The 18935-nt window shown below is 44.8% G+C and overlaps 1 protein-coding gene across 1 annotated transcript in view; it reads right to left on the bottom strand.

The window, feature by feature from the left end:
* The window catches only part of SHROOM3 (shroom family member 3), a 284376-nt gene that overhangs the window by 23798 nt on the left and 241643 nt on the right, over nt 1–18935 (bottom strand). Inside the window, exons 4-5 of the mRNA XM_063108523.1 lie at nt 13481–13612; nt 2791–5986 (exon numbers count right to left, since the gene is read on the bottom strand). Coding sequence (XP_062964593.1) covers nt 2791–5986; nt 13481–13612 — 3328 coding nt within the window. The remainder of the gene's footprint in view (nt 1–2790; nt 5987–13480; nt 13613–18935) is intronic.

The following is an 18935-nucleotide window of genomic DNA, read 5'->3' as shown; positions in this document are numbered from 1 at the left end:
TCTTTTTTGGCACCTGGCCAAACCTGTGTCCTTGGTGTTATAAGGCTGTACTCTAACCAACTGAGCTAACTGGCCAGCCTGCAATTACACCTTTCAAATGAAGAGGAATTAAAGGAGAGAAAATGGGAGGCTGCATGTTTCAGAGAGGACCCCAATATGGCCAAGGAGAGGCCCGGTTCCACCAAATATCTGAGCAGATCTCAGGCTAAGTGGTTCAATATGGCAGCCTTCTGCAGTCATTATTTTCAGGTCTGAGAATGATCCCTTGTCATGCATAGAGGAACTGATTTCCACGATGACCTTGTTTTTGGAAGCAGAAAGTATCCTCACTAACGGAATTTTGAAAAGGGGCTAAATCTCTGTCAAAATCCTGCTGTATTAGCATCTGATTGGCGAGAGCAAGTATCATTTTTTGAGGATATCATAAACTAAACCAGCACCAGAAATAGACCTCACATTGTATTTTAACTTAGGCAGACAGTCTCCACAAGGTCACTTAACTTGTCAGAGTTCCCTAAAGCTAGGATAAGTAAAATTCTTTATTAACAAACCTTAACGAAAATGGCAGAGTTCTCAGAGTGTATTCAAATAAAAAAGAATCAGAATATGGTATCTTGAAATAATAACTGTTACACACTGAGACTAATTTTGTTTTCTTTTTAACTGGTTTTGTTTTATAAATAAAATGGATGATGAAGAGGACTCAAGGAGCATCCTTGCCATGGGCCATTTCTCTAGTCAGGCAAAGTCTGGTTGCTAGGCAGGAGAATGGGACAGGGAACTCAAGAACACAGTCCTGGCAAAATTACAATACAGAGGATGATGACCTGTTTTCAGAGTTTGTTGTAGCAAAGTAGCTATTTCATTTCAAAAGAAGTATGCCATTTGGAAATATTTTTCTCCTCTGGCTTCATATTCCCCCAATTAAATAATATCTAAATAAGGTATTCCTTTTATTAAAAAGGTGCCTAGATACTACTCTGGATCCAGTTATCTTTCTAAAAAAATTTTCAAATATTTAATTGGTATTTAAAAGTATTTCTCCACTTCTCTGCAATACCTATATTTTGCCTCTGTTTCCCATTGACCAGTCTTGAGAAATATTTCAGAGCAAAGGCAAAATAACATTCATAGCCATTCAATCAATTCTCCCAGACAGAATAATGACATCAAAGAGGAAAAATGGACATCTCATGGGGAGATGATTTGGTTTTTCTGTTAAGCCTTTCTACTTTCTTTAGAACACACAGAGAAACACAGAAAACGTTCGGATTGCTAAGCTACGGAAGTCTATTAAACTAGCTGAAATTGCATGTTACCCATTGGGATTTTAAACAAGTTTTAGTGGTAGGGTAGGGAGTTAGAACAGCTCTGTTCTTCATTTTGAAGGGAGGAAAATGGCTACTGAAGGCTTATAGAATTGCCCCTATAGTTTTTTTGTGCGTTTATACTAGGAGGAGAATATTTCTGGACAATTCTGAACAGAAAATCTGGGAGAATACAGTATTTTCTCTCAGAAGACTCGTGTGTGTGTGCGCGCGCACGTGTGTTTCAGAAGCAGCGCAGTAAACTTCTTAGCCAGTAACTGCTGAATCTTTTTTTGTCTGAAGCAATTTTCTCTGATTGATGCTCCCCTCCCCCATCCCTTGCCAACCTACCGCCCATCCTCTACAGCCTGGCTGAAATCCCATCTCGTTTAAGAGAAGTTCTCCCAGATCCCCTCAGTTAGAATTAATCACTTGCCCTCCCATAGCATATTATTTATCACCACTCCCAAAGCATTCACCAGTCATGTTAGGGTTATTTACATATAAGCACATATTCCCCACTCAATTGTGAACCCCAAGAAGGTATGAACCGTTATTTTCTTCCTTTGTGTTTCCCTCACCCCTGAAACACAGCATTTTTCATAGAGCATATGCTCTACAAATGCTTGCTAAATGTCTGACTTCTCTAGAGGAAAACAGCAGATCTGAGCAGGGGCAATGGAGGGCTGTTCTTTCTCCCCTGTGCTAACACATATGTGAATTCCTAATACTGTATCTTCTTAGGTGGGAAGGGAACCATGAAGCAGGCCACTGACCTCCAGTGGAAGTGGAGCCTCAGGATGGGCTAAGAATTAGGAAAACTAATAATAATAATAATTCCTAGTTTTGCTTGAAATTTCGGGTGGAAAACACTTCATAATCTTTCCTTAGTTTGGAGCCTTTATTATAAAATCCCTTTATGTGAGATTTTCAATGTCTGTGATTTTCCTACCACAGCAGGATAGTGCACAGAAAGAGTCAGAGACATGGGTTTCAGATGGGCAATTTACTGGATAGGATTATCGTTGAGGCTTATATGAGGTAATAAATGTAAAGGGCCAGGAATTCAACAACCAATGCCTATCAATGTCAATAATTCTTGCTATTTTGTAGATGCAAAAGAAACCGAGGGTGCAAAGCTAAAGTATTTAAAATACTCAGACACAGCTTCTATTCAATGAAAGAAAAAAAAAAGCAAAAATAAATAAAATCCTTAATTTTTCCTAACCTTGTATTCTTGCATTGAGAAATGGATAACTTCTTAAAATGCGGTGATATCTATCTATGAAACTATATTATATATATATCTAACAAGGAAACCAGGTAGGAGCACCAAGAAAGAATCCCTATTAAAACGAGTGCTACTTTTCTGCATTTAAAAGGAAAACTGAGCAAGGAGGGAGAAAAGAGGTTAGAGGAGTCGCAGGAGAGCTTCCAGGGCCAAAGGGACAGTCCTAAGCCAAGCCCCACTGGCTGCACGTACCTGGCGCTTCTTGTCCGCAATGGGAGATGACCTGGACCTCACGTGGACGGGGACAGCCAGGACGTCCGAGCGCTCCAGAAGGTCTTCGGCCGACATAGACTTCCCAGTCACAGCCCCCCAGGAAGATGGCTCCCTAGGGGTCCTGTCCACCCTTTGGGTGCCCCTTGGTCCACTGTTAGCTCCACCCAGCAACTCCCTCGGGGTCTGGGGGTCTCCGCGTCGCCGTTCGCCGTGGAGGCGGCTGCCAGCGAAGGAGCTGCTGCGATCCCGGGGGCCCCGTGAGGGCTCTGTGGCCGCAGCCGGCAGGAGGGCGGCCTCTCTGCGGGGCTGCAGGCTCGGATCCCGCAGCGAGCTCAGGCTGTAGGCCGCAGCGAGGCCGGGGCCTTCGGGCGCCGAGGGGCTGGGCTGGAGGTAGGCGCTCTGGGCGCGCTCGCGCAGGGGCCCGGGCTCCTGGGGGCCGGCGGCGGGCCGCTTGCCGGTCTTGCGCTGAATGTAGTCGGCGAGGGCGCTCTGCTGGAACTGCTTCAGCTCGGGCCCCGACAGGCTGAGCGTGGAGCAGGTCTTGCCGTCGCGCTCAAAGATGCGGCGCCGGTCCGCCACGGTGCTCTCCGGAAAACGCAGGCCCCTCCTGGGCGGGCCCAAGGGCGCAGGCTCGGCCTCCTCCGACATCCCCACCTCGTTCATCTTCTCGGGCTCCGAGTAAGAGCGCTTCTTCTGCTCGGGGGTCAGTCGCCGGCGCGCGCCTCTCCGGGCGGCGGGCGCGGGCCGGGCAGAGTCGCCCTCTGCCGGGCTCACGCTGTGCCGCTCCCGAGGCGTGTGCGGGGAGGCGGAGGCCTGCGCCGGCGCCTCAGGGCTCGGCAGCGCCACATGGGCCGAGGAGGGCCGCGGCCGCCAGGGTCTCGACGCCGCGGGTGCGCCCGGCTCCAGGTCCCGGCGTCGAAAGGAGGTGGCCCCCAGGACGCGGGACTGCGCGTCCTTGATGCTGTTCCGGTAGGCGCGGCTAAACGGCGCGTCCAGTAGGGGCGACTCGGGCGTGCCGGGCCTGTCGTCCTGCCACGCGGCCTCCTTCTTGGCCTCGCTGAAGAGCTGGAAGGTGCTCTGGCTGCGGAAGAGGCGAGCGTCCGGCCTCGGGGGCTCACTGCCTCTGAGTGGGGGGCCACGGCCGCCATCGACACCCCTCCTGAGCTGCTGACCACGTGGCTGCCAGGAAACCTCTTCCACCGTTGGCTCCCCGTTTTTGAAGTGCTGCTCCCCATTGCCTAGGGGTTCAGCAGACTCGGAGAAACGGATATTGGCTTTTGTCTCCTCCAAGTCATTCCCAGAAACGTCGGAAGTTGGGACCATCTTGTTGGGCCTGTAGTTATGGCCACAGCTGAAGCTGCCCACACTGGGCGGTCTCTGGATCCCTTGCTCTCGCTGCTCGATCTTCGAAACCTTCTCCAGCACCGAGCAGTGGAGCTTCCCGTACTGGAAGCCTTGCAAAGCCGAGGTGCTGCCTGAGCTCAGCCTCCTCCGGCCCAGACTGGATGTCTGCTGGTACAGCGGGGTGGGCGGCTCTTCATACCCTAGGTCTGAACCGTGGATAGCGGTGGAGGCATGGCTTCTACCATTGGGTCTTGGATAGGAAACTGGCCTGTCTGGATGGCTCCTGTGGTCAGGCATGGCTTTCCTTCCAGGGTCCTCCATCTTGGTGTTGGCTGAACAGGTGGGCCTGCCACCCAGGTAGCCCTCCTGGGCTCCCAGCTCCAGGCTGCCTTGTCTTCTTAGGCTCTCGGGAATGTTCTGGAGAGATGAGAAAGCTGACTTGGTCTTGCCAAAGTTGCTTGACACGCCCTGGGTTAGTCCTTCTCTCTCCATCCTCCGCTGGAGGTTGGCATTATGGTCTTCCTGGAAAACATCCTCCCAGGGCTCTGAGGGCCTGGAAGATTGCTTGTCTTCACCCACGTGCCAGACCTGAGCCTGAGGGTATTGGAGGCTGTGGTGATTAGAACATGGACTGCTGTTGTGGGTGCTCTTTCTCTCACTGGGATGTGGGCTGTTGCCTTGGGAAGGTATGAGATGTCTCCTTAGGGAGGTATCCTCTTCGTTTTCAGGCACTGAAGAAAAATGGACTTTGTAGGGGACACACTTGGCTGTAGTTTCTGGTTTCCTCTCCACTGGGGACAGTGAGTCATGTTCTGGGGGCTGGTAGAAGGCAAACCCAGGCCTGCTAGATCCATTTTGGTTCCCATTCTCATCAGAGGTAGCCATCTTGTTGCAAGCTCCCCGAGGGGCTGTGTATCCACTCTCCTTGGCCAGTGCAGGGTAGAGTGTACCGTTACTGCTCACGGAAGACTGGGGCACGTGGGCGAAGTGTGGTTCCAGGGAAGGTACAGGGTAGATGCCAGTTGGCAGCAGAGGTTGGCCAGGTTGGGCCTTCTGCATATAATTATGCTTGGGCTTCACTGGGGGGCTGTTCTCCGGACTCTTCTCTAGTACTGTATGCAGCTGCTCCTCTTTGAATGAAGATTTCAGGGAGCCTGAGGAGTTCACCTGAGGCCGGCAGAACCGTTTCTGATCAAGGCTAGACCAGGAGCTGGGCCGCTCGCAGTGCCGAAAAGCTGCGTAACTGTCGCTGCGAGCTGGAGGCAGGGGTGCACTGGCCTTAGGAGGCAGGTTGTCAGTTGCAGTCTCCAAGGAACTGGGGCACTGCTGGCTCCAGAATGGGGGTGGCGCTCCCTTGCCCCGAGCAACATTATACCATTTGTCATAGCCTTGACCACCTGCTGATGCTCGGGCCTCCCTACCTTGAAGAAGCAGGGCTGAAGAGTTCACCTCATACTCTGCTGAAACTCCCCTCCGGGTATCATAGACTGTCTTGACATAGCGAATGTCTGCCTGCCTCATCCCTTCTAGGAGGCCACCTCGAGCGGAAGTAGTGTCCATGGAGCCTGAATGCTCCCGGCTAGAGATGCCAGGGGGTGGATACTCTAGGATGCTAGAACTGGTGGAGAAAGAGCTATAAGCTGAGTCTCTCTTGTTATGCAAGTGGCTGAGCTGGTCAATGCTGCTGGTGGACTTGGCAGGAGAAAGAAGATGGCAGGACGGGTATCCCCCACTGGGCTCCAGGCTCTCCATGCTTCCCTGGGAGCTGCAGTGGTCAGGGCTCTGCCTCAGATAAGCATGGTCATAGTTGGAGAGGTCACTTGTAGAGGAGCTGGAAGACAGAGAGACAAAGCAGTCAGCACTACTGAGCTGGTATCATTTAGTAGGCTTACAGGCACAAGATGCAGCTTATAAATGTACTCTTGTGCAAGATGTTTGGTTTTTGGAAGGGTGGGTGAAAAGGGCCATATTTGGGCCTTGCTAAGCCTTCCTGTGTGTCGTCATTAGGAGTAACTGCCCAACACTGTAACCTATGTGCCTCTAATTAATCACCCAGGCTTGCAAGGAGAGGAACGGGGAGCACAGAGGAAGCCATGTGGCCTTTGGACACAGGTAGTGCATTGATGTGATCTGCTACAGGCTGGAAAAGACATTCTGCATGTGCCAAGAAATGAGAGAGGATGGAGAAGAAAGAAGACAGGAAGAGGAGGACGAGTGACCAAGACTGAAATGTTGTGTCTGTTGGAGCTGTTTGTGGGAAGGAGGAGAAAAACTTAGTAAGAGAATAGGCTCATGAACGGGTGAGGGAGACTGTGTGCACATGTATATGTTTTTAGTTAATATCTTTCCTTTTTATGGAATTGAAGGCTACACCCTGGCAATCTTCCTGGAATTTCAACTGTACTAGGGACAATTTGTTTGTGGTGAGAAAGCTAAACATAAGCTGAATAAGAAAAATACAGAGAATTAGAATCAGAAAAAACTGATGAGAGAGCGAGATGGAGAGAGGGAAGGACAGGAAAGCTATAGAAATCTGAATCCTGGAAGGCTCTTGAGTGCTGGGATTCCATCACATATGGGTGACTTCCCAAAGCCTGAGCAAAGCCTCCTTGTACATTTAGGAGAGTAAGACTTTCTCATTAACAAGCTCCTCCAGGTGGTTTTGGAGCCTGGCTGGGGAAAACGGGGAAGATATCAATCCTGGAATTGCACACCCCAGAAAGTTGCCTCAAAACAAAATTACTTATAATTAGCTTTAATTATAAACTCAAAATATATTAAAAAAAAGAACTTTAAAAACTCAACAGTAAGAAAACAAACACCCTGATAAAAAAATAGGCCAAAGACCTTAATGACGCCAAAGAACATACACAGATGGCTAATAAGCATATGAAAAGATGCTCCTCCTCATATGTCATCAGGGAACTGCAAATTAAAACCACAATGAGATACCACTATGCATCTATTACAATGGCCCAAATCCAGAACTCTGACAACACCAATTGCTGGTGAGGATGAGAGCAACAGCAACTCTCACTCAATGCTGGCGGGAATGCAAAGTGATACAGCCACTTTGGAAGACACTGGCAGTTTTCAGAAAACTAAACATACTCTTACCATACAATCCTTGGTATTTACCCAAAGGAGTTGCAAACTTAGGTTCACACAAAAACCTGCACATAGATGTTTATAGCAGCGTTATTCATAACTGTCAAAACTTGGAAGCAACCAAATTGTTCTACGGTAAGTGAATAAACTGTAGTATACCCAGACAATGGAATATTATTCAGCACTAAGAAGAAATGAGCTATCAAGTCATGAAATGATATGGAGGAAACTTAAATGAATATTACTAAATGAAAAAAGCCAACTATATGATATTCTGGAAAAGGCAAAACTATGGAGACAGTTGAAAGATTGGTGGTTGCCTGGGCTTAGGGGGAGGTAGGAAAGAATGGGCACAGCATAGAGGATTTATAGGGCAGTGAAACTACTCTGTATGATACTATTATGGTGGATACATGTATTATAAATTTGTCCAAACCCATAGAATGTACAATACCAACAGTGAACTCTAATGTAAAATATGGACTTTGGGAGATAATGATGTGTCAGTGTAGGTCCATCAATTGTAACAAATGTACTACTATAGTGTGGGATGTTGTTAACAGGGGAGGATATCCATGTGTGGGAGAACAGGGAGTATATGGGAAATCTCTGTATTTTCTGTTCAATTTTGCTGTAAACCTAAAACTGCTCTAAAAAATAGTGTGTATCTACACAGACATACAACACACACAACCGCTCTTCAAAAAGTTCATGGGGGGGGGCTGGCCCATGGCTCACTTGGAAGAGTGTGGTGCTGGTAACACCAAGGCCACGGGTTTGGATCCCTATATAGGGATGGCTGGTTGGCGTGGTGCTGACAACACCAAGTCAAGGGTTAAGATCCCCTTACTGGTCATCTTAAAAAAAAAAAAAGTTCATGGGAAGATTCCTATTATCTTGTAATTCTTTTCTCCATGATCTTTCTGATCTTTTTTTGTATATGGGAACGCCATATTGGAAGGAATAAGTGGTTCAAAAATAAAAGAGCAATCGCCATATTTCAAATGTTTGTGACTCACTGTTCTCTAAAGAAGGGTAAATCACTAAGAGTTCTTAGTCACCTAAGACTTTCCGTTTTTAAGTGAATAGGCATTTAAGCACTATTAAAATTATTATATTTCTAGATCTTATGAAAGATCTAGAACTGTAGTGTCTTATTGGCATATGTAATAATGCTTTATGGTTGCAATATCTCCAGAGAATATGTCAAGAGACTAGAAGAACCATATTCTGAGTCAAAACTCATGCTGGAATTAAAGGAAAAGACAACTACATTTTCAGTAACTCGCCTCAAGAATGTGAATTTTCTCTGTCAGAGAAAGTCATTTTATTGAATGGATCATCCTGCTTTGGGAGGGACAGGTAATATACTCATGGGAGAAGGGATGGAAATAGCTCCCAAGCTAGCCAGATCAGGGAAAACAAACCTGGCATTCAATGGCATGGCATGTGTCGTAGCCAGATTTTACACACATACCCTTCCCCCCAGTTTCCCAATTCCCCTCTAAATGAAGAGGTTATATTTAAAAAGCACAATAGCTCAGTTGAGGATAATCCGATATGATCCACTATGTTTCCTTTTATCTCCTCTAACAGAAGATTCAGAGCTAATACTTCCAGGGGAGATGGAAGCAGTAGATCCCATAAGGGCTGTTTCCCTTACCAATCCTGTGCAGGTAGTAGACACTACTTAATCCTCCTCTCAACTGCTGAGAATTATAGCAGTCTTTCACTGAAAGGATAATTCAAATCTAACTTAGGAACACACACACACACACACATAAATCAAAATGAATAAAATGATGGTTAACTGAAACACTATTGAGTGGGAAAAATATCATCACTAACATATCTCAAAATATAGATGGTGTCTAGAAATATGAAATCACTGTTACATGTATCTCTAGCCAGACCAGAGCAAGGGTACAGTGGTTCCTTCCTGTAGCAAACTTCAGCTGGAAAGCATCATGAGAGGCCTTTGTGAGCTGCTCTCCCTCCTACCCACGGAATTCCCACTCCCAAGCTGCCTGGGGAATATGGGCCCTGATATCACCCTCTAGGAACAAGTTCTTCCACCACTGTTTGGAAATATTAATTTTGATTACCTTTGCCATTTCTGCTTCTAAGATGGCACTTTTAATGGTGGGTAAGAACAACTTGGAATGAAGGTCTTTAATCCTACAACAGTTCCAACACACAGAAAGGCAGCCTTACTTTCAAGAGGAGTGTATCTTGAGTGGGTCAAAGTCCTTACCGTGGTTTGGCTACTTCTCCAACCTCATTTTCTACTGCTCTCCTTCATTCTCACTGCACTCCAGCATAATGGCCTCTTTACTGTAACTCAAACCCATGAAGTATATTCCCATTTCAGGCTCTCAGGCCTTTGTACTCGTTGCTCCCACCACCTGGAATGCTCTTCACCTGGCTTGCCTCCCTTCCTTTATTCAAGTCTCTGCTTCCAAGAGAGCTTCCTGGAACTAACTAAATAGCATCTCTTCTTTTCTTAGTCCCTGTTACTCAGCTTTATTTTCTTCATAGCACTTACCACTACTTGACATTACATCATACCCCTTTGGTTATATGAAATAGACTAATTGTATCTATGTTTAAAGAACAGAAGCACACATAACAAAATGTTTGTTAAAAGTAACTTTTAAATAATTAAAACATAGGAAAGAGCACAAAACAAATGTATGAAAACATTTCCTAAAGTATACTCACAGAATACTAATTCCTTAGCTGGTTAAATAGGTTTAGATAATAATGGGCTCAATAAGTTAAACAATATTATTTACTGCAAGACTTCAGAGTCTTTAATAAACTATTATTTATGTGCTGTTCTAGAAGGAAAATAGGCAGTGCTTTCTAAACTTATTTGACCCTAGAAACTTTTCCGGGAGCATCTAATGGATTATTATTCCATGGAATACACTTTGGAAAACAAGTATTGCAGGATAGAAGCTTTCTATGTCTTGTTCATCACTGTACTACTCCCAATACCTAGAAATCCTCCAAGACACAGTGGGTACTCATACATATTTGCTGAATGAATGAATCATTGAGAAAGTACTGGTACTTTGGTATTTTGATACTGTTATTTCTTTTTAAGGGGCTGGAGTATACGACTTTTCAAAATCTATTTTAAAGTACTTTAATACTTTAGAACCAATATGTGAGATTTCTGTAGGGCAGTGACAAAGGCCTGAGAGAAAGCAGGTCAAATAAAATTTCAGTGAAATTCCAAATCCAGCCCAGCTTGCAGACAATTCAAAATTACACCTTCAGGGCTGACTGGGTAGCTCAGTTGGTTAGAGTGCGGTATAAGAGAAAATGAAAACTACATCTTCAGAGAGAACAGTACTGTGGCTACTAAAGATGGGAAAGGGGGAGGGGGAGAGGGATCAGCGAGAAATTGGCTAATGGACACAAAGAATGACTACATTTGTAACGAATGGTGAAGTTCCTAATTATCCTGATCTGATCACCACACATTGTGTACAAGTACTGATAGTCAAACTCTGTACCCCACAAATATTATATAATCAATTATGTTCAATAAAAAAAATATATATTTTTCAGACTCTTTGTACTTCTGTCTCCCTCTTGCCTCACTTCTGTCCCTCCCCCAGCCTCCCGCTCCCTCATATTCTTGCTTTTAATGAAAAACAGACATTTAGGACTGAGATTGGGTTTCTGGAACTAAACTAAGGCTGTCAGAGAGATACAACCAATTGACTTGGTGCACTAGACCACTAGATGCCACTGTGCTCCTCAGGAACACACCTGGAGCGCTTCTCCGTCTGCAGCTGCCAACGCCAGAACCCACGCGTGGCACTAAGAGTTGGGATAAGCCCTGTCAGAGCTGCAAGCCTGAGGCATGGAATGAACGGATCACAGAATGCTCTGTGCTGGGGCAGAAGAAAATACAGACTGTGTAGCGTTTTGGGTGATCTGAGCTTTCCTTTCTTCTTCTGTCCCCACACAGTGCTTTTGTGCTGACAGTCATTGTGTCAGGAGGAGCTATTTGGAAGCCTGAATCAGAGGGGCGGGGTAGTAGGTACAGCACAAGGGCAGATCCACCTGCCTAACCCCCCCCGGGGGCTGGGATGGGTAGGAGGAACGAGGAGGCAGAGAAGCACAGCCTTCAGAATATCTGATGCCAACTCCACCCCTGAGGCCTGTTGGAGCTCACCATAGGCACTGTAAGCAGTTATTCTAAGCACTGACTGCAGTAGTCTTATTTCTGCCTTAAGGCCAGCACATTTTTTAGGTTACAGTATGACTTCAGATTTAGGGCTTCATAAAGTTAAGGGTTAGGAGGCTCCAAAGGACCCTACTGTTCAAGGCACTCTGTTAATACAAACTTGCATTTATAAGCGTGTGTTGGTTTGTGCGATTAACCTTCAAGTTCTTTACCAGGCTTCACTGTACTTCTAAGTCTTCAGCCTGGTTATTATAATTAGTTGCCTGTTGTTGAATGCTTATTATGAACCAGGAACTGCACAGATGTTGTTTTATTTAATCCTCACAATGATCCAATGACATTACTATTAATTTCGTCTTACAGAAAAGGAAGCCAGGATCAAAGAAGTGAAATGATTTGCTCAAGCTAACACTGTAGGTGGTGAAGTTGAGATTTAAACCTGGGTCTGACAAAAACCCAAGTACCTTACCACTGTGCTGTTCTTCCTTCAAACTGTTAGGCTCCCCATATCTTACCTTCTAAAGGCCCACAACAGCTCCATGCTTATAAGGAAAAAGAAGTGTGCCTTTGTGTGTGTGCAGGGTTGCGGGAGTGGGGAGATGGCAGGGGGAAATACTACTATGGAAACTCCTCTCAGAGAACAGATGGCTCGGATGGTGAGAATAAATTATTTTAGGGTGACTGGGAGGGACATGGGCAAGGAAGAGGAGTGAGTATCTGTAACAAGGAGGATAACCAGGAAATTCTCTCTTCCTGTGGGCTGATGCCTACCCTAATATGCTAGGAGAAGTCTGTCCTGTTCAGTTCCATAAGCCACTGTCCCCCAGTGAGAAGTCTAGGATTTGGACCTTGACTTGCCCAGACATGAGCATTATCCAAGCCTTGCCAAATGCATAGCCCCATCTGTTAGTTAAGTAATCCTTCTAGAAGCTGCCTGCCTCTCCCCCACCCCATAACACACACACACACACACACACACCAGCACTTACTTGCATTTCAATTGTATGTAAGGGCTTGAAGTGACCCTTATTCCCGTGACCATTCCCTTTTCCCCAAAGTAATAAGATATGGAGTCCGACTCCCGGGGATCAGAAGATAGATTCCAGTTTGTGTGGGTCCCAAATCTGTACTGTAGTAAGGGAGTCTTGACTTAATTCTCTTTTTAATATGTCTAGGTGGCTAGGTTTGGCTTCCTTCTCCCCAGTTCTTCTCACTGTATAAGGTCTGATTGCTACAATAAATCCCTTCTCCTATAACTCTCATGGTTGCTCTGCTTTTTCTTGACAAAACCTTGACCGATACGACAGTGACTAAAACTAAGGAAGTATAAGCTCGTGGTTACATGCAACAGCTCTGAAACCTGGCTGACGTTTGTCTTGACTCAGGTACTGACTAGTTACTTGGTTTTGAGCAAATTAATATTTCCAAGCTTCAATTTCCTGTTCTATAAAATGGGGTTAGTAATACCATATCCGTTTTAAAGAAGTATATGAAAGATTACATGAGATAACATATGCACTGAGCAGTCCTAAATATATTAGTTCTTGCTATTGTTGGAGCTAAGCTGGGTAAATTGCCTTAACAGAGAGAGAAAAACCAATTTGGGAGTTCAAATACCTGAATAAAATTATTCATATAAAACACAGACACAATTTTACCTCAAAGAGAAAGGACACTTAAGCATTGAGGGAAGAAGACTGTCAATTTTTCTACTATAGTATTATAATGTGTAATTGAGAAATGTCTGACTGAGAACTGGTGGACGCCATAAATACCTCGAATGATCAGCCAGTGCTCAAAAGAGTTCTGGCCTCCCTTAGTGCCAATCTAGCTCACAATATGAAGATGACTCGTACACATGTTAGGCATTTTAAGAGAATGAGGAAAGTAGTGGAGAGATTTAATACTTGGGATGAGTGTGAGAAAATGTTTTCAAAACAAAGAAAATATTCTTTTCCAGGAATATGACATTTGAAAGAAAGAAACCCCTTGGTTTCAGTTGTGGCCACTTACCTGGAATGGTAGCTTTGGTGCCAAGGAGGGCCTATCGTGCCCTGAGATATCTGCATCATGCTGGCATCGGTTTGGCTCTCCCCACATTTGGTTGTGTGCCACGAGTGAGGTCGACCTGCCAGTTCACTGCGCCTGGGGAGACACAGGAGAGGGACCCCCCACCATTAGCAGCATTCTCAGCCCAGTCTCCTCACTGAAGTGACTTGTGGATTTGCAAGCAGAGACTGCTGTACCCTCAGAGACCAAAAATCAACCAAGTAAATACTAGAAAGATGATTTTACTGCTTATTTCTTTTATTAATCACTGCAATTCTCTGCTTAATTAATATTTTACTTCTTAATTTGACATAATTTCAGACTTACATGGAAATGTTGCAAAATTAGTATACAAAGTTCTCACATAACCTTCACCTAGACATCCTACATGTTAGCATTTCATGCTTTATGAACATAAAACACAGGGAGTTGCCTTGGTCTTTCTTGGCCTCTACTTATCTGTACATAAAAATGGCAGCACCTGGACAGATCATCTAGGCAACAAATCAACAGAGTAACCATTACTCCTTCAGAGGGAGAGAAGAAATCTAGGGTTATCAGAGGTGGGAGGGGGGAGGGAGAGGGGGAGAGGGAGAGATTGGACAAGGAGCATAAAGAATAAGTACAATTTGTAACAATATTGATTTGATCAACATATGTCAACATTGAATCCCAAAAATATCTATAATCAATTATGATTCAATAATAAATAATAAATAAAAAATCTTAAAATCACTTTTAATAATCAATAAATTTTCAATAAAATAATCACCAAAAAAAAAAAAAAAATGGGAGCACCAAATCCTTTCCATTTCCCAAAGGACTATGTGTGGATGTATGATAAAAAGCTCTCTTGGGATTTTGAAATTCTGTGTCATACCCTGATGCTGGGTAAATAATAATATTAATTTCTTGGTAAGAACTACATAAAAATTAGCAGCTCCCTCAGTGTTAACGCTATTCTGAGAACAAAATGCTCTCCAAAATAGTTTCTCATTTTTCAAGTCAATGACTTCAACTTTAAACATCCTGTTCTTATAAAACAAAGAATTGACAAAGCCAAAGGGAAAACGTGGGTGTCCCTCAGACTGCAATACTAAGGGACGAATGTGGAAAGGAGGATTACACTACTATAGAAGGTCAGAGTCAGGAGAGATGCTGTGCTTTATTTTTGGCAAAAGAGTGAGGTGATCTATGAGGCATTTCATGCTGAAAACTCATGAACTCTAAGGCCGAGGCGGGGGGGGACTTTACTGCAGTGTAGAAACACTTTTTTGGGATCCAAGAATTCATTCTGATATGGTGAAGATAACAGCTGTAAGTTATTCCAACTCATATTTGGCCTTGTGGCTAAAAACCTACCTTTCCCATTTCTATGAAATAATAAATTAGCTTATGTAATATAAATGAAAAATCACTCCCCTGAAGCCAATAAAATTTCATGTGTTAAGCACATCAGAATAATACTAGACCAGGCATCAGGAGACTTGGGTTCTTGCCCTGACTTTGTTATGAACTTGCTGTATATGACCCTATGTAAGTCACTTCTCCTCCCTAAACCTTTACTCATCTAAAAAGTGAAGAGGTTAATCAAGAGGCTGGATTAACGTCATTTTAATCTGAAATAACTTTTTAAAATGTAAAAGAAAGAAACCGAAGGGCTTCCCAAGACAGATGATGATTTTCAAAAAATACATATATTTCAAAAATGGTCTTGTGTGAAGCAAGGGAAACTGGTACACAGGATTCTTAGCAGTCAGTCAATAAACATTAAATCAAAGGAGCCTGTAGTCAGTGGACTAATGCTTGGGTTGCTAGATAGGCCAGCAAAGGGGAGAAAAATTCAGATTTCTCTTGAGATGGAGAGAGACTGAAATGTGGCTAAAGGTATTAGCTCTGAGATAAGACAAACCTGGCTTCTAATCCAGCTTTTAAACCAGATACCACCCGTTTTTTAGCTTTTGGATTTTAGGTAAGTTTCTTAATCACTCTGAGTTTCCTCATCTGTAAAAGGCGGACTATAGCAGAACCTGCTCACAGAGTTTTTGTGAGATTAAAAATGAGATAATGTACTTCATAGTAAGAGCTCAATAAATGTTAAGTATTATCATCAGTCATTCATTATTAATAAACTGATAAAGAGTAGAGAGGCGAGGGAGACAAGCCTGTCAGGGACATGTAAAACGACAGAAGGCAGGAGGAAGAAGCTGCGGGTGAATGCTGAAGGAGAAGGGAATGCGCAGGATCTACTGCCTGGCTCTGAGCTCCCCAGTAAGGTAATGAAAGTCAGTAATGATAGCAGAGGCTGGCCACAGTGCAGAGAAGCCTGGCCACAGTGGTGAGGCAGGGAACTGCCAGGACAGTGGCTGCGACCTGAAATTGGGGGCATAAACACAGGCCAAGAAGAAACAGATCTTGCCCACCTGGAAACCATGAAAGAGCTAAAGGAAGTAGTAGCACAGCCTTGGGCTGAAGAGATGGAGCAGGATACAAAATCAAGAGTGCCACAACAGAAGCCAGCATACTGCAACTTGCTTGGCTCCTTGCCCCCATACCTCTCTAGTGCTCATAACAGGTCCCACGTAACCCCTAAACCTTTAGGTTCAGCACCTCTTGAATCAACCCTTTGCTCAGAGGGGGCAAGCAGGGAGCTCTAGGTCAATGGCTCAGCATCTTAGCAGTCTAGCATTCTTGCTGCTGGTCCCATTCTGACCTTGGACATCAAGCTCCCAGAAACTAGGCTGCTGCTTCTCCAACCAGTTCCCTGAAGTGAGGCTATCTCTCTTGAACCTCAGTTTCTCACTGACTTAGATCCCTGGTTTATCACCCACTTCCATCCAGTGGTTAGAAATCCTTCCCAGTGCACTAAGCCCCTCTGGGGCTGGCTCAAATCACACAGCCATAAGTCTGGTATCCATGGTTTAAACCCACTTGCATATGACTTCAGGTACTCAACAACTGTCACTGGTTAATGACACAGCACAAGCACATTCCTTCTTGAAAAAATAAAGTCGCCTTTCCATGAGGCACCTGGAGGTATTTCATATACATCATTTCGGACCTAAGTGGGACCAAAATTCATAAAGTGAAAGAGCAAACTGTCATCTTCCTACCCCAAGTTCCGGCTACCTCATAAACAGAGTTGACAGGATACCTGTCAGTAGTAGGATGTTAGCCCTGGCACTAGAAACCGGCCTTGAGAAGCCCAGCAGCATTGTTAACGCTGAGGATGGCTGTGCAGTGTCCCCACTGCCCAGTGGTATCTGTCCAGGCCTAGCCAAAAAGACTGGTGCTGAGAAGCTGGTGCCACCCAAGGGAAATAGACAGGCCCTGGTAAATTCCACAGGCTCTGCAAGAAGAAGATTCCTCTCCCTGTTAGGCACACGAGGTGGGAGAAGATGTTTACCAATAACTTTGAGGGTGCCAGAAAAGCCCTCTATTTATTCCTAAAGGAGATATGACAATAAAGCTACCCAGATTTAATATCAGTTGGCACACCTCCTTCTGTAGGATCAGATGCCTTGCCAAAAGTTCTCAGCCAGACATTGCCATATAAAAAGAGGCTGTGCACAGAACAATGAATTGAAGACAAATGCGGGGGCTTCCTCTAGGTCAGGCGAAGAAAAGATCTCTTGTTGCTTTGAAAAAAACAGCACGATGTCCTTTTAAATGTAAGCTATCCAGACCTTTCCTTGGTTTCCCTCCCATTCATTCAGGGGACATTGATAGACTTTCCTTTTTTTTATTGGCAGCTGGCCAGTATGGGGATTGGAACCCTTGGCCTTGGTGTTATGAACACCATGCTCTAACCAAGTGATTTATAGAGACTTTCTACATGCCAGCTACTATGCTAACACTGGGAATAGAAAGAGGATTAAATTATGACTAGATCCAAATAATTCAGAGTATAGGAGAGACAGCCAAGTAAATCACTGTGATACAATGTGACAGGTTCCATGGTAGAGGCTTGCCCAAGGTGCTCAGTGAACACAGAGGAGGGAGTCACTCACGCTGTGGGGTTAGGTCAAGAAGGCTGCAGTTTTAACTAAACCATGGAAGATTTCTCCAGATGAGAGGGAGTGGGGAAAAGGAAGGGAGGGATCTTCAGGTAGAAGGACTAGCATGACAAAGACATGGAAATGTGCAAGAACACGGTACAAGTAATGCAAAGAGCTGGAGAAGAGATGATGAGTGTGGAAAAGAGTAGCAGATGAAGGTGAAGAGACAGGAGGGGTCAGAGCACAAAATGCCTCTCTCTATGCCACACTAAAAGAGTCTAGACAGTGCTGTGTAGCAATGGAAGCCCAAGAACCTTAGCCAGGGAGAGGCAAGCTCAAATCTGAGTTTCAGGAAGACACTACTAATAACAAGGAGAATAAATTTGAAAGAGAAAAGATTGGAGGCTACTGTATCAGTCAGGGTAAGAGAGAGTGAGGGTCTGGCACTAAGGCAGTGACAGTGAACTTGAAGAAATGACAGATCATAAAGCTACTGAAGAGGGAGAATCTCCAGTCTTAGTGACCAATTGGATATAGGTGGTGTAGAAGAGACTATAGTCAAAGAAGAAAGATGGCCTTTGTGTTTCTAGCTTGATCTAGAATGGTAGTATCATTAACCTGTGTAAAGATCTATTAGATGGACCCAGGGCCTCAGCACCCCCCCGTCAACTGCAACCAGGTCAGCAATGGAGCCAGCCGTGGGCTGCCCCCCCACCCCCAACAACATCTGAGAATGTACTTATTTTTAAAAAAATCATGTTCTAAATAAATTAGTAAACGACTTCACAGGCTTGGAGATCAGCAGTGAAAAAAGAAAAGATCTGTTGGAGGGGGTGGGAGTAGAGGGAGGACGGAGGTACATGGAATGGGGAAGTAGACGGCTCATTCTAGGGCATGCGATTGTGGGTGCCTGTGGGATTTCCAGTGGAGACATATGATAGGCCATAGGGTCTGGAGGACTGAAGTCTGGGCTGCGTAGAGAAATTTAGGAGTCACAAAACCCATGGCCTTTGAGAGAAGACAAGCTGCTCAGGGAGAATGCGTAGGGAAACAAAGCACGTAGTTAACAATGGCTCTCTGAGAACTATCACAATTTAGAGGAGAGGGAGCCTGAGAAAAAGCCCAAGAAGGAGCTTCCAGAGAAGTAGGAGGAAAGCCAGGAAAGTAGGGGAGTTTTGCAGAATCCAACGAGGACGAAACTGTCAAGCGTTCCAATTGCTGCGGAGAGCTTACTTTGATGAGGGTAGATGCCTGTCCACTGGATTTGGCAAGTAGTAGGTCTTTGCAATGGCACGATGTGAGCAGAAGCCAGATTCCATATGGTGGGGTAAAAGGGAAACGAGAGATGAAATGGAGAGAGTGATGGAAGATGATTCTTTCACAAACTTGGCTCTTAAGGGGAGAAAGGTGGTAGCTAGAAC

The sequence above is a fragment of the Cynocephalus volans genome, chromosome 9, assembly GCF_027409185.1.
Source record: "Cynocephalus volans isolate mCynVol1 chromosome 9, mCynVol1.pri, whole genome shotgun sequence".
In the NCBI taxonomy this organism is placed as follows: Eukaryota; Metazoa; Chordata; class Mammalia; order Dermoptera; family Cynocephalidae; genus Cynocephalus; species Cynocephalus volans.
The sequence above is the reverse complement of the archived record's forward strand: the minus strand, read 5'-3'. Positions and strand labels throughout refer to the sequence as shown.